The 16965-nt window shown below is 37.2% G+C and overlaps 3 protein-coding genes across 3 annotated transcripts; 1 reads left to right on the top strand and 2 right to left on the bottom strand.

Annotated features, from left to right (window-relative positions):
- The first annotated feature begins 3 nt into the window (after positions 1-3).
- LOC105162872 (proteasome subunit alpha type-5) lies at positions 4-3347 on the top strand. The gene is made up of 10 exons (XM_011081034.3): positions 4-160; positions 234-279; positions 374-455; positions 551-631; positions 1059-1172; positions 1257-1358; positions 1935-1993; positions 2464-2566; positions 2836-2901; positions 2998-3347. The coding sequence occupies exons 2-10, from the start codon at positions 266-268 to the stop codon at positions 3088-3090; spliced, it is 714 nt and encodes a 237-aa protein (XP_011079336.1). The 5' UTR covers positions 4-160; positions 234-265; the 3' UTR covers positions 3091-3347.
- Positions 3348-3800: 453 nt separating this feature from the next.
- LOC105162863 (alanine aminotransferase 2) lies at positions 3801-8790 on the bottom strand. Its single transcript, XM_011081020.3, has 15 exons — positions 8463-8790; positions 7633-7683; positions 7469-7519; positions 7279-7344; positions 7133-7194; positions 6618-6696; positions 6420-6524; positions 6156-6266; positions 5814-5951; positions 5626-5700; positions 5167-5287; positions 4926-5080; positions 4654-4728; positions 4196-4399; positions 3801-4086 (listed from the first exon to the last, which is right to left on the bottom strand). Exons 1-15 carry the CDS (start codon positions 8679-8681, stop codon positions 3970-3972), a joined length of 1629 nt encoding a protein of 542 aa, XP_011079322.2. The 5' UTR covers positions 8682-8790; the 3' UTR covers positions 3801-3969.
- A 1478-nt stretch (positions 8791-10268) lies between these two features.
- On the bottom strand, positions 10269-13492 carry LOC105162853 (pectinesterase 1). The gene is made up of 2 exons (XM_011081010.3): positions 12309-13492; positions 10269-11057 (listed from the first exon to the last, which is right to left on the bottom strand). Exons 1-2 carry the CDS (start codon positions 13339-13341, stop codon positions 10381-10383), a joined length of 1710 nt encoding a protein of 569 aa, XP_011079312.1. The 5' UTR covers positions 13342-13492; the 3' UTR covers positions 10269-10380.
- Positions 13493-16965: the final 3473 nt, after the last annotated feature.

Below are 16965 nucleotides of genomic sequence, written 5' to 3'. Positions count from 1 at the left end.
TGTAAAGTCAGAAGCATCCGGGTCACCCGAATACCCGCCCTTTTCCTTTGGAGTGCTCCCTTGCTCGACAAGAAGAACAGCTCCGCCTCAAAACATCAAAATCCCCCCGAAGAAATTCTTTCCTGCTCAGCTCAGTTGTTTCTTGTTCATTGAAATTAAGGTGGGTCGGACTCAGATCCACTGTAATTTTTTTTAATTACCTCAGTTTAACTCGTACTTTAATCTCCCTGCAGGATTTTGCGGCTGTAGTTTTTTTGGGTCGAAAATGTTCCTCACAAGGTGAAATTTTCGCATTTTGTAGTCAGTTTTTTCGTCTTTTGAGGTGGTTTTATTTTTGGGGTGATGTCTGAATTTATTTATTTGTTGAATTAAGGACTGAGTATGACAGAGGAGTGAACACTTTCTCTCCGGAAGGCCGATTGTTTCAAGTCGAATATGCCATTGAAGCTATCAAGGTTTATTCTCTTGCTGATCCATATGTTAAACATTATTTTCGAGTTTATACTTTGTGGGTCTATTTAAAATTCATAGTTTCTGTGTTCTCTTTTAGTTGGGTTCAACTGCTATTGGAATAAAGACTAAGGAAGGAGTGGTTCTTGCTGTTGAGAAGCGAATCACGTCGCCACTTTTGGTATGTTTGTCATCTATTTTCCCGTCATTTTCGTTAAGAGTTTGTTGTAGCTCGAGGGACTGAATGAATGCAAACTTTGTATTAGTGGAACCTTTGTTTTGAGCTTGTTTTTTCCTTAACTTTTCTTCAACTTTGGAAGAACGTGTTTTCTGTTGCGTGCTGATAACTGTGAGTTAGTAAAATGTGTACAAGATATATGTTCTCTATGTTTTGAGTCTGAATAACAAGTTCCGCAAGATTGTGGAGTGTGATGAAATCAAGTAATATCTATTGGGATCGGTTTACAAACTATGATGTCCTGGTCCCTTGATTTCTCCAATCATTCTGCTGTATCTCTATTTCATGCTCTTTCTCTAAACTTAGCAACGTTCTATTGTTGTATGATGATGCTTGTTTTGATTTATATCACATTCTTAACCTCCTGCAGGAGCCTAGCAGCGTTGAGAAAATTATGGAAATTGATGAACATATTGGTTGTGCCATGAGCGGCTTAATTGCTGATGCACGTACACTGGTTGAACATGCACGAGTCGAAACTCAGGTACTTCTAGTGTACAATTTTACTATCACAGTCTATTAGTTGTCAGTATCATCAAATGCTAATAGGGAATTTCACTTATTCTAGAATCATAGGTTCTCATACGGTGAGCCCATGACAGTTGAGTCCACTACACAAGCTCTCTGTGATCTTGCCTTGAGATTTGGTGAGGGGGATGAAGAATCAATGGTTAGCCTCTCGTGTCACTTGTTTACAGTTCTTTGAGCATGGGATATCAGTCAGTCCAGAGTATTCTTTTTCTTGTTCACTTAATTCCTTTTATTTTTGCTGAAATTATCTAGTCCTTTTATTGACTACAAACGATTATCACTGGTGTCATTTTTACCATTCCAAGTTTGTTACTTACCTTCTCACATCTTTACTTTGAGATATTATAAGCATGTAATTCTGGTGCCACAGTATTGGCCGTCATGCTGTAATCATTAGCCTTCATGTTTGTGCAAATTGTATCTTTAAGACCTGGTCCTGCCAAGGGTATACCTTCATGTGTTTGAATGGAGGCTTACATTGACTTTTGATAGTATTACCTCTTATTGACTACACACAATTATCACCGGAGCAAATTTTGATAGTTTGTGCATGATTGAAAAATAGAAGTTTCGCAGTGAATGAGTTCCAGAACCATGGTTATGACTTTAACTTTTGTTAACTGCTTTTTCGTTCTCTCTTTTCTCCTCCCCTAAATTTTAATTTTATTCTCTCTCTCTCTCTCTCTCTAATTGTGATTTCTTTTATTTTATGCAGTCAAGACCTTTTGGTGTATCTCTTCTCATTGCTGGTCATGATGAGAATGGTCCCAGCTTGTAAGCTTTTCTTCTGTTTAAATTTGATTAAATCCTTGTCCTTGGACTCTTTCGTGTTCCTGACATAGCCACCTTGGGTTTACACCGAAAAGATCTTGTGGTGAAGTTTTGGAATTTTTACTTTTTGATCTTACATTATCTATGCTGCAAAGGACATTTGGAGCTTTCTGATTACAGTCAATGATTAAGTTGTGCCAGTTTAGCTTGTAAAGGTTACATTTGGGATCAAGTTGTGGAATGTGTAGAGTTCAGTAACATCTGGCTTATTTGGAAGCATGCTATTGTTATTACATATTGATTAGCACGTTCAGGATCAAGTCATAGGAAAATCAAAACATGAATCTCAAAGGTGTGGCTTATTCACTTTGATAATAAGGATCATGCAATTCTTCAGTTTCTTTATTATTTTTGTAGTAAATTCATTTTCACGCTATAGAGACTATGAATCCTAATTGGCTTGTCGTGCACAGATACTACACTGATCCTTCTGGCACATTCTGGCAATGTAACGCAAAAGCCATTGGATCAGGGTCTGAAGGTGCTGATAGCTCTTTGCAAGAGCAGTATAACAAGGTAATCTATTTGTTGTTATCTCGATAGCAACATTTTCCTGGAACCTCAGGACATTTTGCTAGATTTTATTCAACTGCCAATATAAGTCCTTGTGGTCTTGTTGGATCATACCTTTAATGGAAGTCGCATTGATGCAAAGTCGTGTATAATTCTGGTAAGCTGTTCATAAGGTTTCTGCTGTCCAAGGATAAGCGTCCACAGCAGCACCCAACCTTAAAAATATTTCTCCTTTTCATTTATGCCATCCAATTTTTTTTGTCTGGATACAGGATTTAACCCTCAAAGAAGCTGAGACCATTGCACTTTCCATCCTGAAGCAAGTTATGGAGGAAAAGGTATGCTGGAAATAGTGTGATTTCAATTTAATGCTCTGATCCGATTTATATGCTTCTCTCTAGAACCATCACCAATTTCGTCTCATTGGATTTCAGGTTACACCCAACAATGTTGATATTGCAAAGGTATCACCTACTTACCATCTTTACACCCCCACTGAAGTTGAAGCAGTTATCACTCGTCTATGAGAAGTCCAATCTGTTTTTCAGACGTTTGCCTGTGATCCACATTCCATTATTCCATGCTTGAACACGTTTGTAAGACTTAGATATTTTGCCAATTTCAAAATTAAACTGGGAAGCTGGTTTTTTCTCTGTCAACCTTCTTATATGCATTGAAAAATTATATCGACCTATTTCTGTGGATTTCTGGGCATTCATTGACCCATTTTGTATTTCATTTAGCGATTTGGTTGATAATGCTAATTGATAGCATCTCTTTATGATATCGGAATGGCATTTAGCTAGCTGAGATTGCATGTTAGCAAACATATTCTGCTCCCATCCTGGGTTTATTCAACCTTTTTAAACAATCCAGTAGGTAATGCGTATTACGGTAATACAATTTCAGAGCTTTGAAACACAAATTTCACAATTTTCATCATCAATTTAAAAACATACTATAATTTTCAGAAAGTTCATCCAGATTGTAATTTTCCCAAAGGACCAACTGAACCGCTCATGAGATTCATGGATGTGACTGTAAAATAGGCTCAAACTATACAGTTCAGCATGGTTTATATTTGCAAATCCATCTCTTCAATTACTAGTCAAGGAAATAACAAATCGTTGAGGGGCTCATTGAATCATCACTGAAGGCGAGGCCCGAACCAACTGATGCTCTTAACAAGTCAATCAACAAAATATCTCTGATGCTCTTAACAAGTCAATCAACAAAATATCGAGAAAAACGTCTTTCCACATTTCTGAAATGCTCAGCAACTTATGAAGTACAGAAGAGATTCCCTCGGCCTCAGGTGGAGATAAAAGTTAACAAAAGAGGGTAAAATTCGAAAGACGACAATCTTGAAAGCAAAAAAATGCTCTAGACGCTCAATTGCAGAGCCATCAGTCACAAAATTCATCCATGAATCCTTTGTGGAACTTGGTGAGACGGGAAACAATGGCTGGTATTTTGTCCTCTTGAGGTAATATTGTGCACCTGAAATGCCATGTTCCAGGAACCTAACACAAGAAAATGCACCACAAGCGACCATCGTTATCCTTTCTAACATTGCTAGGGATCATCCTTAATGTAGATAAAACAGGAGATATAATGGTAGGTAAATTTTACCTGTCTAAAGCCAGAGCCAGGAACAACTACTATTCCAGTGGCATTGAGGAGACGACGTGCATAAAATGCATCAGGGGCTGTGCTAACAGCTTTGGCTGCTTCTATTGCTTTTTTGGGCAAGTCAATACAAGGAAAGAGATACATTGCTCCTTCTGCCCTGTTGCAGGTTACTCCTTTTAAGCTATTAAATGCATCTTCCAGTTGCTGAAGATCAACAACACAAATTAGGAAACATGAAAATTTATGTCTACTAAAACAAACAATTAAATGGTTTATATATGATCATGATGATGTTCTCCGTTTTCAATGCTTACATTGCCTTTTCAGTGAATGACTTAGCTACTTAAATCAGGCTGCCATACAACGTTCCTTTTCGGTATTTAGATTTGGGTTTCTTTTAACTCTTTAGAGTATGGCTTTCTTAAAGAGAGAGAGTTCAGTCTAAAGTAAATGCTAACCTTGGCACGCCTAGCCAGGGATGACAGGATTGCATCTTTCTCTGCCAAATAAGACTCATATGATTCATCTCCCACCTGCATCAGGTAAAATAGAAACTTCCAGTCACAGGAATAATAGAGCATAGACATTACATTCTAATGGAAGTTGTACAAGCTCACATGGCAGAGGCTTGCTACAGATCTTGTAACACTACAAAGATACTGGAACTTGAAACAGTTTGAAAACCCAGCCCAGACAAGGCTGTCGAGCCTGGGGACCAAGAATGACTCACCTTTGGGGGGTTCATGACAAGGCTTGCAAGAATCTGTCCAGATATATTAGAACATAGGTTAACTGATGCCAGTTTGTATATTTGCTCCCTTATCTCAGGACTAAAACCAGTAACCTCCATGTAACCTCCTCTTTTCCCACATTCTCCATAATAACCTGAGGTAGAGAAGAAACAGATTCTCATCTACTTTGAACAGGTTACTTAATAGTACAATCACATGCATAGATTCTGACCACAATACCTTTCGACACAGACTGGAAAGATACTAAGGAGATATCTTTCTCCCCGTAACCCATAGATCGTGCAACTTTCTTAAAAGAGTGGAACTGCTTGTCCGGCACATAAATGTTTTCCTGGTACACCTGCAGAGAGCCAAGCAACATCATTCTAGAATGGCATTATCTCAAATTATGATATTGAGCCTTTTCAAAGCCACATTACAGTAACAGTTACTATCAACACAATGATAGCTAAGGGTTTGTAATCCAAAATAATTCTGAATTATTGTGGATTTCAAATCTTTTAAGGAACCTTTTTTATTATTTTTTCAAATATGATGATGGATGAAATCCACCTACTGTTAGTGTCTTTGGAATCTTGACCCAAATCCTTCAATCCAAACTCAGTCTAAATAAGCCATAAAACTTTCTGGAGCAAAGCCAAGGCAGAACAGGATTGGGACTTTAAGGAGACTGATCACCTCATCTGCCAAAAGAACAAGTCCTTCGTCCTTGCAGAAATCCACAATCTGCTTTTGGTTGTTCTCAGCCAGAACCTTCAGAGGAAGCATTGAAATGAAAATCATTAGAGAATGTCCTACCTTGAAAGACCAATCAATTTCAAGAAACACATCTTCAATCTCAAACCACAAATCTAATCATTGTTCACCTGCCCTGTAGGATTGCCAGGATTTATAACCACCAAGGCCCTGACACTAATACCCTTTGATTTGGCCATTTCCAACTGATTTTTAAGCTCAGCGATCTCCAGTCCCCATCCTGTTGCTTCATTAAGATAATAAGGAACCTGTGAAATATTGAAAAACTGCAATCAGAAGCTCAATCAAGGGATTTCCTGCCAAAACTTAACCGTAGGAAATGAATATGATATGTTTAAGGTTTAGTTCTCTTCAGGCTAGACATGAATAGATTGTAAAAGATCATCAAAGGAACAAATCTAAAGGTTCGACGAATAAATTTCTCATTTCAACAAATTACACGTAAAACGTACAAGAGTGCCTCCATGGAGAGCAATTGAAGCAGAATAAAGAGGGTACTGAGGAATGGGACAGAGAATGCCATCATTCTTTGACCGTATCAGTAATTGCATCATCGTATGAACCTGAAAAGATTGTGGGAAGATGTTATATCTTTCCTTTATTATCCAAAATAGAAGTGCATTGTTTCATCTTTAGTAAGGTGAATTGAATGATAAATTCTATCACATCTGGAATTGCTATCCTCTGTAAAATCTGAAGAGGCATAATATCTATACCGCAGGGCTTGCACCATCTGTCAAGAAAATATCATTTGGATCAGCTGGGTACCCGTCACGAGCTTCAATGCCAGCAGCAATTTTATCACGCAGTCCTCTGATACCCTGATTTTATAGAATAAAAGAAATGTTTGATATATCTGCAGACCAGTCACAAACACTTCTCGTGAATGAGGTATGAAGGGAGGCCACTGTTACCTGGCTGTGACTATAGGCACCAGTTGCTCTTCCAGGAATTTGATGTAGGATCTCAGATGCTCGTTCTATCGAATCAGCACTAGAGAATCCACCATAAAAGAGAGGGGAAGATGAATTTATCAGAAAGAGAAACCAGGTAAATATAATAGTGTGGAAAACTAGACCAAATCTGTCACTCAATTCATGCTGACAGGAATTCCATATTGTGTCAGGTTCATTCACTTGCAATTTTACTTGAATGAGTTTTGGCTTTTGCAACAGCTAAAACTTCTTATTCTCGCTATTGCTACCATAAACTACATGACTCAGAGAAGTATCCATCCATTAAGATGAGGGCTAATTCTCAGTGAACTATAGCATATACTGAAAATAGCAACAATATGATCTCCAAATAGGTATTGAAGAGAAAATAGTTATCCAGTACAACACTATTGACATGGAATCTCATGGGTCTGACAATGCAAACTTCCATGGATGTTATGCAGAGGGTAGGTATATTTGGTGGAAGATTTCACCTAAACAAACCCCGTGTTTCAGCTTTATCCAAAAGAGCAGGATGGTCACATAAGGCAAGCACCTGAAATTAGAACTGAATACGTTAGAAGTAGAACAAACATGATCAAACTTTCTGAAATCCAATATGACAATGCAACATACACACCTCTCTGAAAAAAGTGATTGGCTGTTGGCCAAGGGATTGAGGATTTCCAATATTGCAGTACAGTATCTGAGAAGACAACATGATAATAATAATTAAGGGTAAGTGTGAAATTCTCTTTTCATAATTTAGAATCAGATTACGGACCCAGTTGAATCGTAGCAAATGAAATTATACATAATGGAAAGGGAACCTCATCAAAAGGATGAGCATTTGGGTTGTTCTTGAGTTCTTCTTGTAATCTCTGTTAAAGAAATAACGTGAGTTAAAAAACCCCGCAGAGTAGGTAGCTGGCTTAGGTTAAAAAGTATCACATATGTAATACCTGTAGCAACTATAAAATATATAATCAGTTACCTGAGCAAGGATCACAATTTCTCCACGGACTGCATACTCACACTCCAAAACCTTGAAAAGAACAAAGGTTTGCACATATTCTGAAAGACTTAGCAAGTGCTCAAATAGAAATCCTCAGAACCAAACTTAGAATAAATAAATTATAAAGTAAATTAAAGGCAGTGTGATACTTGTAGTAGATGTATATTTATTGAGCTATATATATGTCCAATTAGCAAACAGGGCAGACCATACAAACCAAATAACATAAATTGTGGGACTATCAAGAACAATAAAATATAAGAAAATTCACCTGAAGATTTGAAGACAAGCATATACAACTAAACCTTCTAAAAGAAAGTCTTTTTTTTTTTGAGAAATTCTAAAAGGAAGTCTTATTTGCATAAAAAAAACAATATGAGGGAGAGATCATAAATCCATCCATGATGACGAAGGGAAAAGAGAGAGTGGTGCCCATACAGCCACCAAAAAACTCAACCCCGCTGAAGTCCAAGAACAGAAAAGCACCTTTTTGCTGGAAAAAAAAGGGATAGATAGGAAAATGGAGGATAAATTCATAATGAAGCTATAAAATTAGATACTCTCTTCTAAAAAAGATTCAAGAACCATGATCAGGACCTGCTAAAACATACATAGTGATCATAATAACAAACAGAACACATAAAACCCACAACCAGCATCGCAGTGGAAAAACCATTCCCATAAAATAGAAAGTGAAACCCGAAAGCCAGTAAATACAGCATGGCAAACCCCCAGATCAAGATTCAAGAAAACAAAAGGAAAAAAAGGCTATCACAAACAAAACAACCCATAAAAAAAAAAAGAACTACCTTGGGATTGATTGTATCAAGAGTGAGGGGAGTGGAAGCCATAGAATCAGAAGGATAAGGAGTAGCCTTGGTGTTCAAGAAACGAAGGAAAAACGCAGCAGAAGACAAAAGATGAAGAGATTTTTGAGAAGAAGAGATGGGATGCTGCGACGCGGAAATGAAAATATCAGTGTGGGGTGCTAAAAGTTTTCTGGCCTTTTCTACTGCGAATCTACGCATTCTAAATCAGCGGACGATTATAAAAGTGGAATGGTTGGTGGTGGGAAACTGCCTCCCTCTTTGATTTCTGTGCATGCAAGAACAAACAAACAAAAAAAGAACCGCAGACCAATCCAGGAGGAGGAGCACCAGCACGTTTGCTTTGCCTTCTTCTCCAAACAACTTTCAATAATAGTAAGTACTAGTTCTAAAATGCATACTCGATGTATGTGTAAATACAATAATATTTTTATTATATTAAAATAATTTATTATCAAAATATAATCGACTAAAATAAAATAAAAAAATTCATATGTAAAGGAAAGAAAATTATGGATGAGTCGGACAATAAGTGGGGAATTTTAACATATGCATGATTATTAGCTTTTTCTATTAATTTTCATCTAGCTTTTATTTATTTATTGTGGTGAACTGATTGAAATAAAATAATTTTATTTGTTCCTTTTAATTTTCTAAAGAAATTTTATGAACAAGAAGGTAAAATAAAAACTTCACTGCAACAGATTTTTTTACAAATGTTTAAAATACTTTTAATAAGAAAAAAATACAATGATAAAATAAATATTTTCAAATTCCTATTCAATTGTTACATAATTTCATCAAATATAAAAAAATATATCAATAATTTTATAAATAATAATAAATTATTTTATAATTATATCAAAATCTAAAAATATTCATTATAATTTAGTAATAATGTTTTATAAATAATAAAATATTAAAAAAGCTTATCGTATTTTAAAATAATAAAAATTCCAATGCGTCGGTGATGGTGACCGCTATCTTCAGTCAGACTTAAGTGGTGGAATACGACATTAGCCTCTGATTCTGTGCTCTGCCCATTGGATTGTAATTCTTTAATCGTTATTATCTTGTGCGATGATGATGATGCACCACACACACATTTTTATTACTTTCAAATTAGGTTGCATTTGAACTAAAAAGGAAAAATTGAAATTATAATATTTTTGAATTTATTTAAATAATTTTAAATTTTATTTTATTGAATATTAATATATTTTATATTTTATTCAAACAGAGTCATTTAAAATTATTTCTCCAATTTCACTCCTCAAATTCAAATGCACCAATAAAGTATTACAATGCATTTTGATTATGTTATATTGAAGGGAATTTTGGAAAATAATAACCGGTTAGATTTGAGATTGGACCATCTCAAATCAAAGGTTCATTAACATTTTTTTCTAAAGTTGCCTGCTCCGCCATTCAAGGGATGACAACCGGTTTAATTTGAAAAGTATTTATCAAAAATTGATGATAAACACATCGAATTTGAAAAGTATTTCTTTATTATCGAAATTAATTCGGGATTCAGCCTGTCTCCACCATGTTACCATTGAATCCGATCGATTCACATTTTTTTTTATATGTCAATTTTCCTTATATATTATGTGTAAAATATATATTTAAAAAAAAAAGAATTAGATCCGATTCTGATTCTAATAAAAAATACCAAATTCGAGATTTGCATTGGACATGGCATGATTATGACTTTGAATGAATCCGACCCCATTGTCATCCCCTATTTGGTACTAATTTTGACCAATTCATCAAAAGAGGCAAAAATAAATAAAAATGATAATTAGAAACACAATTATCAAAATTCAAATTAATGTTACAAGATTTAAATGCCAGAGGACAAAAGAAAACAAGTATAGACAATTAGGGTTGTGTTTGACTAGGTTGAATCAAAGGTCACCGCTGTAGCCGGTAACCAAGACGACCCCTCAATGAAGGATTCCACATTGTATTTGGAGGCCTGATCCGCCGTAAGGGTGGGCTTGTACCCGGCCCATGTAACCCGGTTGCTAGTGCTGGCACCCGGCCCCGTATTCTGATACTCCGCGTAGAAAATGGAGTTTGGTGGATCCACATTGGAGACCCATGAAATCCAGCCTTTCGGGTCCAAGAATCCACCAATGCTGCTCTCCATAATAACAGTCACTGAGAAATCCTTCCATGGCCTGCCCAGATACGTTGGGGCAGTGAGAGTGTCAAGTGGGCTCATCGTGCACCGTTGGATGGAAATCCCAGTGTTCTGATTCGGATCCTTCTTTCCTTGGGCAGTTATTGTCACGAACTGGTTGGGCATAGGCTGTCTGGGCATGATGTTGCAGTTTTGGAACACAACTGCCGAGTTGCCAAAGATGAAGTCGATCGTCCCGGTTATGTCGCATTCGCGGTAGAATTGGCGGTTGGAGTGGGCGTAGAGAGTGTCTTGGAAGGCATCGAATGAGCACCTGTAGAACACGGATTGGTCGGAGCCGGACCGAAAAGCCACGGCCTGGTGCTTGGCCGCTCCAGCCGTGTTTCTAAAGCCTATATCTCGAGCAATGAATCCTCTTCCAGCAATCGCTGATGAATGACAAATCAACAAGTTTTGATGGTGACTCAATAAAACTTTAAAAGCATGCATATGCATGTATCATAACATTAGTGCAATTTTAAAGGGAAGGGAAGATGATGGTATCATGCATGTGACCAATTCATCAATGGCACAAGACTAAGTAAAATTTATAGTTGATGGAAACAAGATTGGGACAGATACCAATACCAAAAATTGTAATATTCAAATGGAGACATATGATGAGAGTGGCACATGGTAGCTGCCTGCAACCATTGACATGGTCTCTTACATACTATGATTTTTACTCTTAATTCAATGTCTAACCAAGATGCCTTTGCCATTAATTGTCATATATATTTGTCCTATTTGGGAACCGGGTTCATTCACACCAATCCTTAATAACAAAACTTTGTAATGTTAGTTTCCTAAGTACGTGGGGTACTGAGAATTTTAGTTTCATATGAATTCATTTTATTAATTTTATTTTATAATTATAAAAGTTTTACAATTTGTGAATAAAATTTGGCCGAATTTGCTAAAATAGCTGAAAAAGATGCCATTTTGACAAATTCCAACTATTTTTATTCTCAATATGTGAAACTTTTAAAATTACAAAATAAAATTATCAAAAAAAAGAAATTCGTAAATAACTAAAATTATCATCACTATACTTACATGACTAATTGACTTAATCTGAGGTTCCTGAACACCTCTCCCAAAAAGAATCTTAATTAAGAGTCAATTTTATATTAATTAATATATATTCATGCTTTAATATAATTATAGTATATTTTAAGAGAAATTTTAAATCAAATTAGTTTCGACTAGACCTAAATTAAATACACTTCACTTAGTATATGCATACTGTTCAGTTGAAAAAGAGTGATAAATCACATAATAAATATATTGTGCGGTAAGAACTTACCTGATATTTGGAATTTCTTTTTTGTAAGTTTTACATGTAAAGATTTGCTAACATGATGAGACCTAAAATTCTTAATTATGGGAAGAAAATTGGCAGGTATTTCAGGTGGGGACATCAGTGCATGAGCTGATGAGTGATCACATGGGTTTTGGTAATGTGAGATCAGATCAAGATCTATGTCAATGTGGTGTTCTTTTCCTACTACTCATCATTTTCTTTCTTTCCATCATAAATCTCCAGATTTATCCCCAATTCCCCCAACACTATCAAACTTAAACCTAATTTTATGACACTGAATTGAGATATTAACTAACTGTAACAATTAGAAACTTACCGAAGGTGGCGGTGGAGAAAGTGGGAGTACCGTCCACGAAATTCTTGCTGCCGGAGATGATGGTCGCATTCTTGCCGTCGCCGTATATCATCAGATTCCAGTAGGATTTGTCTAACACCACATTCTCCACATATTCACCCGCCTTCACGTATATCACGAATCTCGTCTTGCTCTTCTTCGGAATCCTATCCACTGCCTCTTTCAGGCTCTTCACATCTCCGCTGCCGTCCGCTGCCACCGTCACGTCCGGCTTCGGCGCACTCTCCTGGAGCAGTCGCCTGTCGCCCGCCGCAACCCACGTCGGGAAACCAGACCCCCCGGCTCCCAACAACCGCCTGTGGATCGGAATCTTGAAATCCCCGATTGCGCCGAGGATTTTGGACACAATGGCCAAACTGTTGCTCGCGAATTCCGTGGAGTTCTTCATCAGAAGCTTGACTTCCTCCACGAAAGTCGCGTTTACCTCATCCAGAGCGTCGAAGCACGTTTCTTGATCCGTCACGACGGTGCTCAGCCACGTCCTTAAGTCGTCGGTTCTGGAGATAAGCTTCCGGCCGCCGTCCTGCATCAAGGATATGGTGTCGTTGAGGGAGTCAACGGCGTCGTTTAGCACGTCACCGCACACTCTCAGCGCTTCTTTCACCAACGGGTCTTCCGTTCTGTTCATGTACTCGTCGGGAAGCGTGGACAGCTTCTCCAGAGAATCCATCACCACCGACAATGAGAACTGGAAAATCCGCTCCGGGTTTGAGGAGTTGGAAGACTCCAAGCTGCTGACACACGAATTTGGGTACTGGGTCACGCTGCAGATGGATTTAATCGCTGCGGCGGTGGAAGTGGCGGAAGCATCGCCGGAATCCCTCTTCTTGTTTTTGTGAGCTACAGTTCCGGCGACAACTCCGACAATGAGAACTACCAAGAGAACTACTGAGATTGAAATAACGATGAGACGCTTGCGGGTTTTTCTTCTGAATGCCGCAGCTTCAAGCTCGTCTACTTTGCCGTAGCCCTTGAAGGACTTGACGGAATCCATTGCAGGCGGCGGCGAGCACGAATTGTATCAGGTGGATATCAGTGTCGGGAATGTGAGAGTTCTTGGGGTGAGATTCAGAGAGAGGTTTTGATAGTTGGGTGTTGCTGTGTGGGTGTGGGTGTGGGTGATGCTTTCATTATTGTCTTTTTATAGGAAGTGCGGAGCTTCTGCTTATTTTCTTTAGTTAAGATAAGATGGATCTACAAGTTGTCTGATATTTGGAGAAAATCTTGTTGATTTCATTTTATTATAAAAATTCATAACGCGCTTCCAAGGCCATTGGATTAAAATGCACAGGTTAGGTGCTGTTGGATTCACGTTTTATGAATAAAAATTGTAACATGAAATATAAATTTTAATAATTGCATTTCAGAGAAATTATAACAACTTTCTATGAGTTTTGACATAATCATAAAACCCACTCATTATTTAGGAAGTTATAAATATTCCCCCAAAAGAAAAATAATTATATAACTCATAGAGCATATTATTCCATAAAACTACTTTAGAAAATTTTTAAAAATATATAAAATTATAAATCGTAATTTAAAAGGACATATTGACAATTTATCATGAAAATTGAATGAAAACCTAATGAAATTTATAGAAATGGACTCATATGTTATAATCAAGAAGGTACAACTAATTTTTTAAATAATAAAAAGATATTTATAATTATATCAAATTTTAGAAAAAGTGATTATAATTTACGCATAAAACATTAACAATTTTTGCTATTCCTTTATTCAATTAATAGTAAAAAATGACTTGAATATATATGTAGTTAGTCCATATAATTTAAAACCTTTGATTTGATTAAGATTTGAGAGTTTGGTTTAATGATGCATCAAGTACTTATGATGTTCATTAGAGAGAGAGAAGTTATGATGTTTTGGATTGAAGTAGTGTTGAATGTGGATGGCCATATGTTGAGCGCACATTGGGTTGACAGAGTAAGAAATCCATGTTGATTTTATGTTGACCAATTCCTTCTCCAAGAATAGTGACGTGTGATGATGAATGATATTGATGTCCAGGACAGGACAGGACCGGCAACAGAAGGAGGAGGAGTTGTACCCCACCCACACAAATTTAGTTCTGGTGGGTGGGTTGGGGCATATTGACATCCCAGCTGTAGCTTAACGGGACAACTGAGGGATGATAGAGATGGACAGGTTAAATTCTATACTTTAAATTAAATTTAAATTAATTATATAATAAATATAATATATTTATAATGTAAATTTGAGCATGTCAGTGCCTCATCCCACCACATAGCCAGGGAGACACAAATCTACGCGGCACGAACTCACATTTCTCCGCAATTTTCTCTCCTCCAACACGCTATCCTATTCCTATGGGCTCCCCCAATTTCATGACTTTTTGGAATTAATTGGTTGTCACAATGCCTTCAATTAATATTACCATCAAATTAATAAATGCGTCTGATGTTAGCATGTACAGTTATTAGTTTTCAGTTGTGGGAAAGTGTTCTTACTAAAAAAATTTTTTAGAGTCCATCCATATAGAAAGGATGTCTATATATCATCAATTTTTTGGACGAGGAGCTTAGAATAGACACATTATGTTGTTGTTACATATGACATCAAATGATGTTACGTGCACCGCTATTTGTATTTTGTTATATGGGTATGGTCCGTTCAAATTTTATAATCCTTATGATTTTATTTTGAAAAATATATAATTATGAAAAAATATTAAGATTTATAAATAATTCAAACTCTTCTTACGTAGTCAATACATCTATATCAATATGATGTATCACTCATCAATGATTTTAATATTTTTGTTAATTTAAATTGAGAAAAGATTATTATGTGTATATATATATATATATATAGAGAGAGAGAGAGAGTGATTCCTTATGTACTCATTTGATTATATGTGTTTAATGATATGAATTTGCCAATATATCCTATGGTCTGGCCACCCTAGGGCCTATGGGCCCTTACTGTTCCATTATTTGGTCCAAAAGCAATAGGCTAAAACAGTTTATAGTCAACAGTTAAGTAAAGTAGAGAGTTTGACAAGTTATTCAAACAAAAAAAAAAAAAAACGAAAGAAAAGGTTAAATATTGGGTTAGTGTCCGACATGCCATTAGCTTGTTGGATATAACTATGTAGCAAATATTATTTTCGATTCAATCTGTTATTTCGGAATTGCTGCGATACAAAACTTGATTTAAGGTAGAGCTTAAGCGCAACTATCTTAAGGGCAAAAACTGAGCTCTCTTTTTTCTTAAGTGATGGTGGAGATCAACCTAGCTCGATCTCCCTTAAAGTAAGGATTGCAAGTGGAAAACCATCCCATAAAGGGACAAGGCGTTCATAGATGGTATGCGGAAATCCAAATAATGAGGGAGATCCAAGTCCCTTTACTGGGAAGCAAAGGCTACGAGACGGCGGCCATTGCGTTACAAAAATCTAGAAGGAAAAACACCAAATCAAACCATAGCTTAATTGGGGATAAAGTAGAAGAGCTGTGGCCTAACAAGGCACCCAAAAATGGAAATGGATAGGCACGAGGGTTTAACACGGCTAATAAAAATGATAAACCTACTCAAGGACCAAAGAATATGCAATGAGGAGGTATGTCCGCCCTGTGGAGTATAATGCTCATAGTCAGTGCATGATAATTTTACTTGTATCACATTAATAATATATGGCATTTTTCATTTATATGTGTCTTATAAATATATATATGCACGACATAATGAAATCCTTAGGCCAATTATGAATATGAAGCATGGTTGCGCATATGACGATGATCGTAAAATATACATTTAAAGTCTTGATGTTAGCAGTTTCAAGTCAAGGATATCATTTTTTTTTTGGGTGAATTGTAAGTTTTCATTCATCCGTAATATTTACAAGGTACTCCGGGCATACCCGGAGAGATACAAAAGACCCACACTAAAGTTTAAAGAGCAATTAAACCGTGCGGGAAAAGTGACAAGAGGACCCTATAGACAGTGATCTTCACGGAAATAATAAGGCCCTCGGGATTGGGTACTGCACCCTCAAAAATGAATTCGTTACGATGCCGCCAAAGGGTGTAGACTGTGCATGACAAAGCGAGGTGTCGTGCTTTGTTATGAACGGAGGATCCGGTTTTCTCCTTCTTGAGCCATTTCACCGCACTGTGCAAGGTGGACATACGTCGGTTGATCCCAAGCCATACTCGGATATGTGACCAAACGTAGGTGCTAAACGGGCACTCAAAGAAAAGGTGTTTGGCCGATTCTTTGGTGTTGATGCAAAGTGAACATAAGTCCTCCTCATGGAGGAACTCGAGTCTGTCCCGTGTAGCCAATCTGTTGCGCAGACCAAGCCACATGATGAACGAGTACTTCGGCGGGATGAAAGCCTTCCAAATAGCTGCTTTCCAAGGCTGCCTCGCAAGTTTTGGCCTGAAGTACTCATAGGCTTTCGACGTCTGGAGTCCCTTTAGGGTGGACCATCTCGTCATCTGCTCAATCGCTGCCTCTGAAGACCCAAATTCGGTGATCATCCTGTTGCGGATTTCGGCAAGCCGTTGAAGGAGTGGAGAATCCCCCTTCTTCGGTTGCCAGTCCCAGATTGATGCATCTCTGAGGTAGACAC

Source organism: Sesamum indicum, linkage group LG1 (assembly GCF_026168435.1).
Source record: "Sesamum indicum cultivar Baizhima isolate 11 linkage group LG1, ASM2616843v1, whole genome shotgun sequence".
In the NCBI taxonomy this organism is placed as follows: Eukaryota; Viridiplantae; Streptophyta; class Magnoliopsida; order Lamiales; family Pedaliaceae; genus Sesamum; species Sesamum indicum.
Note: the sequence above shows the minus strand (reverse complement) of the source record. Positions and strands in the feature narration are given on the sequence as shown.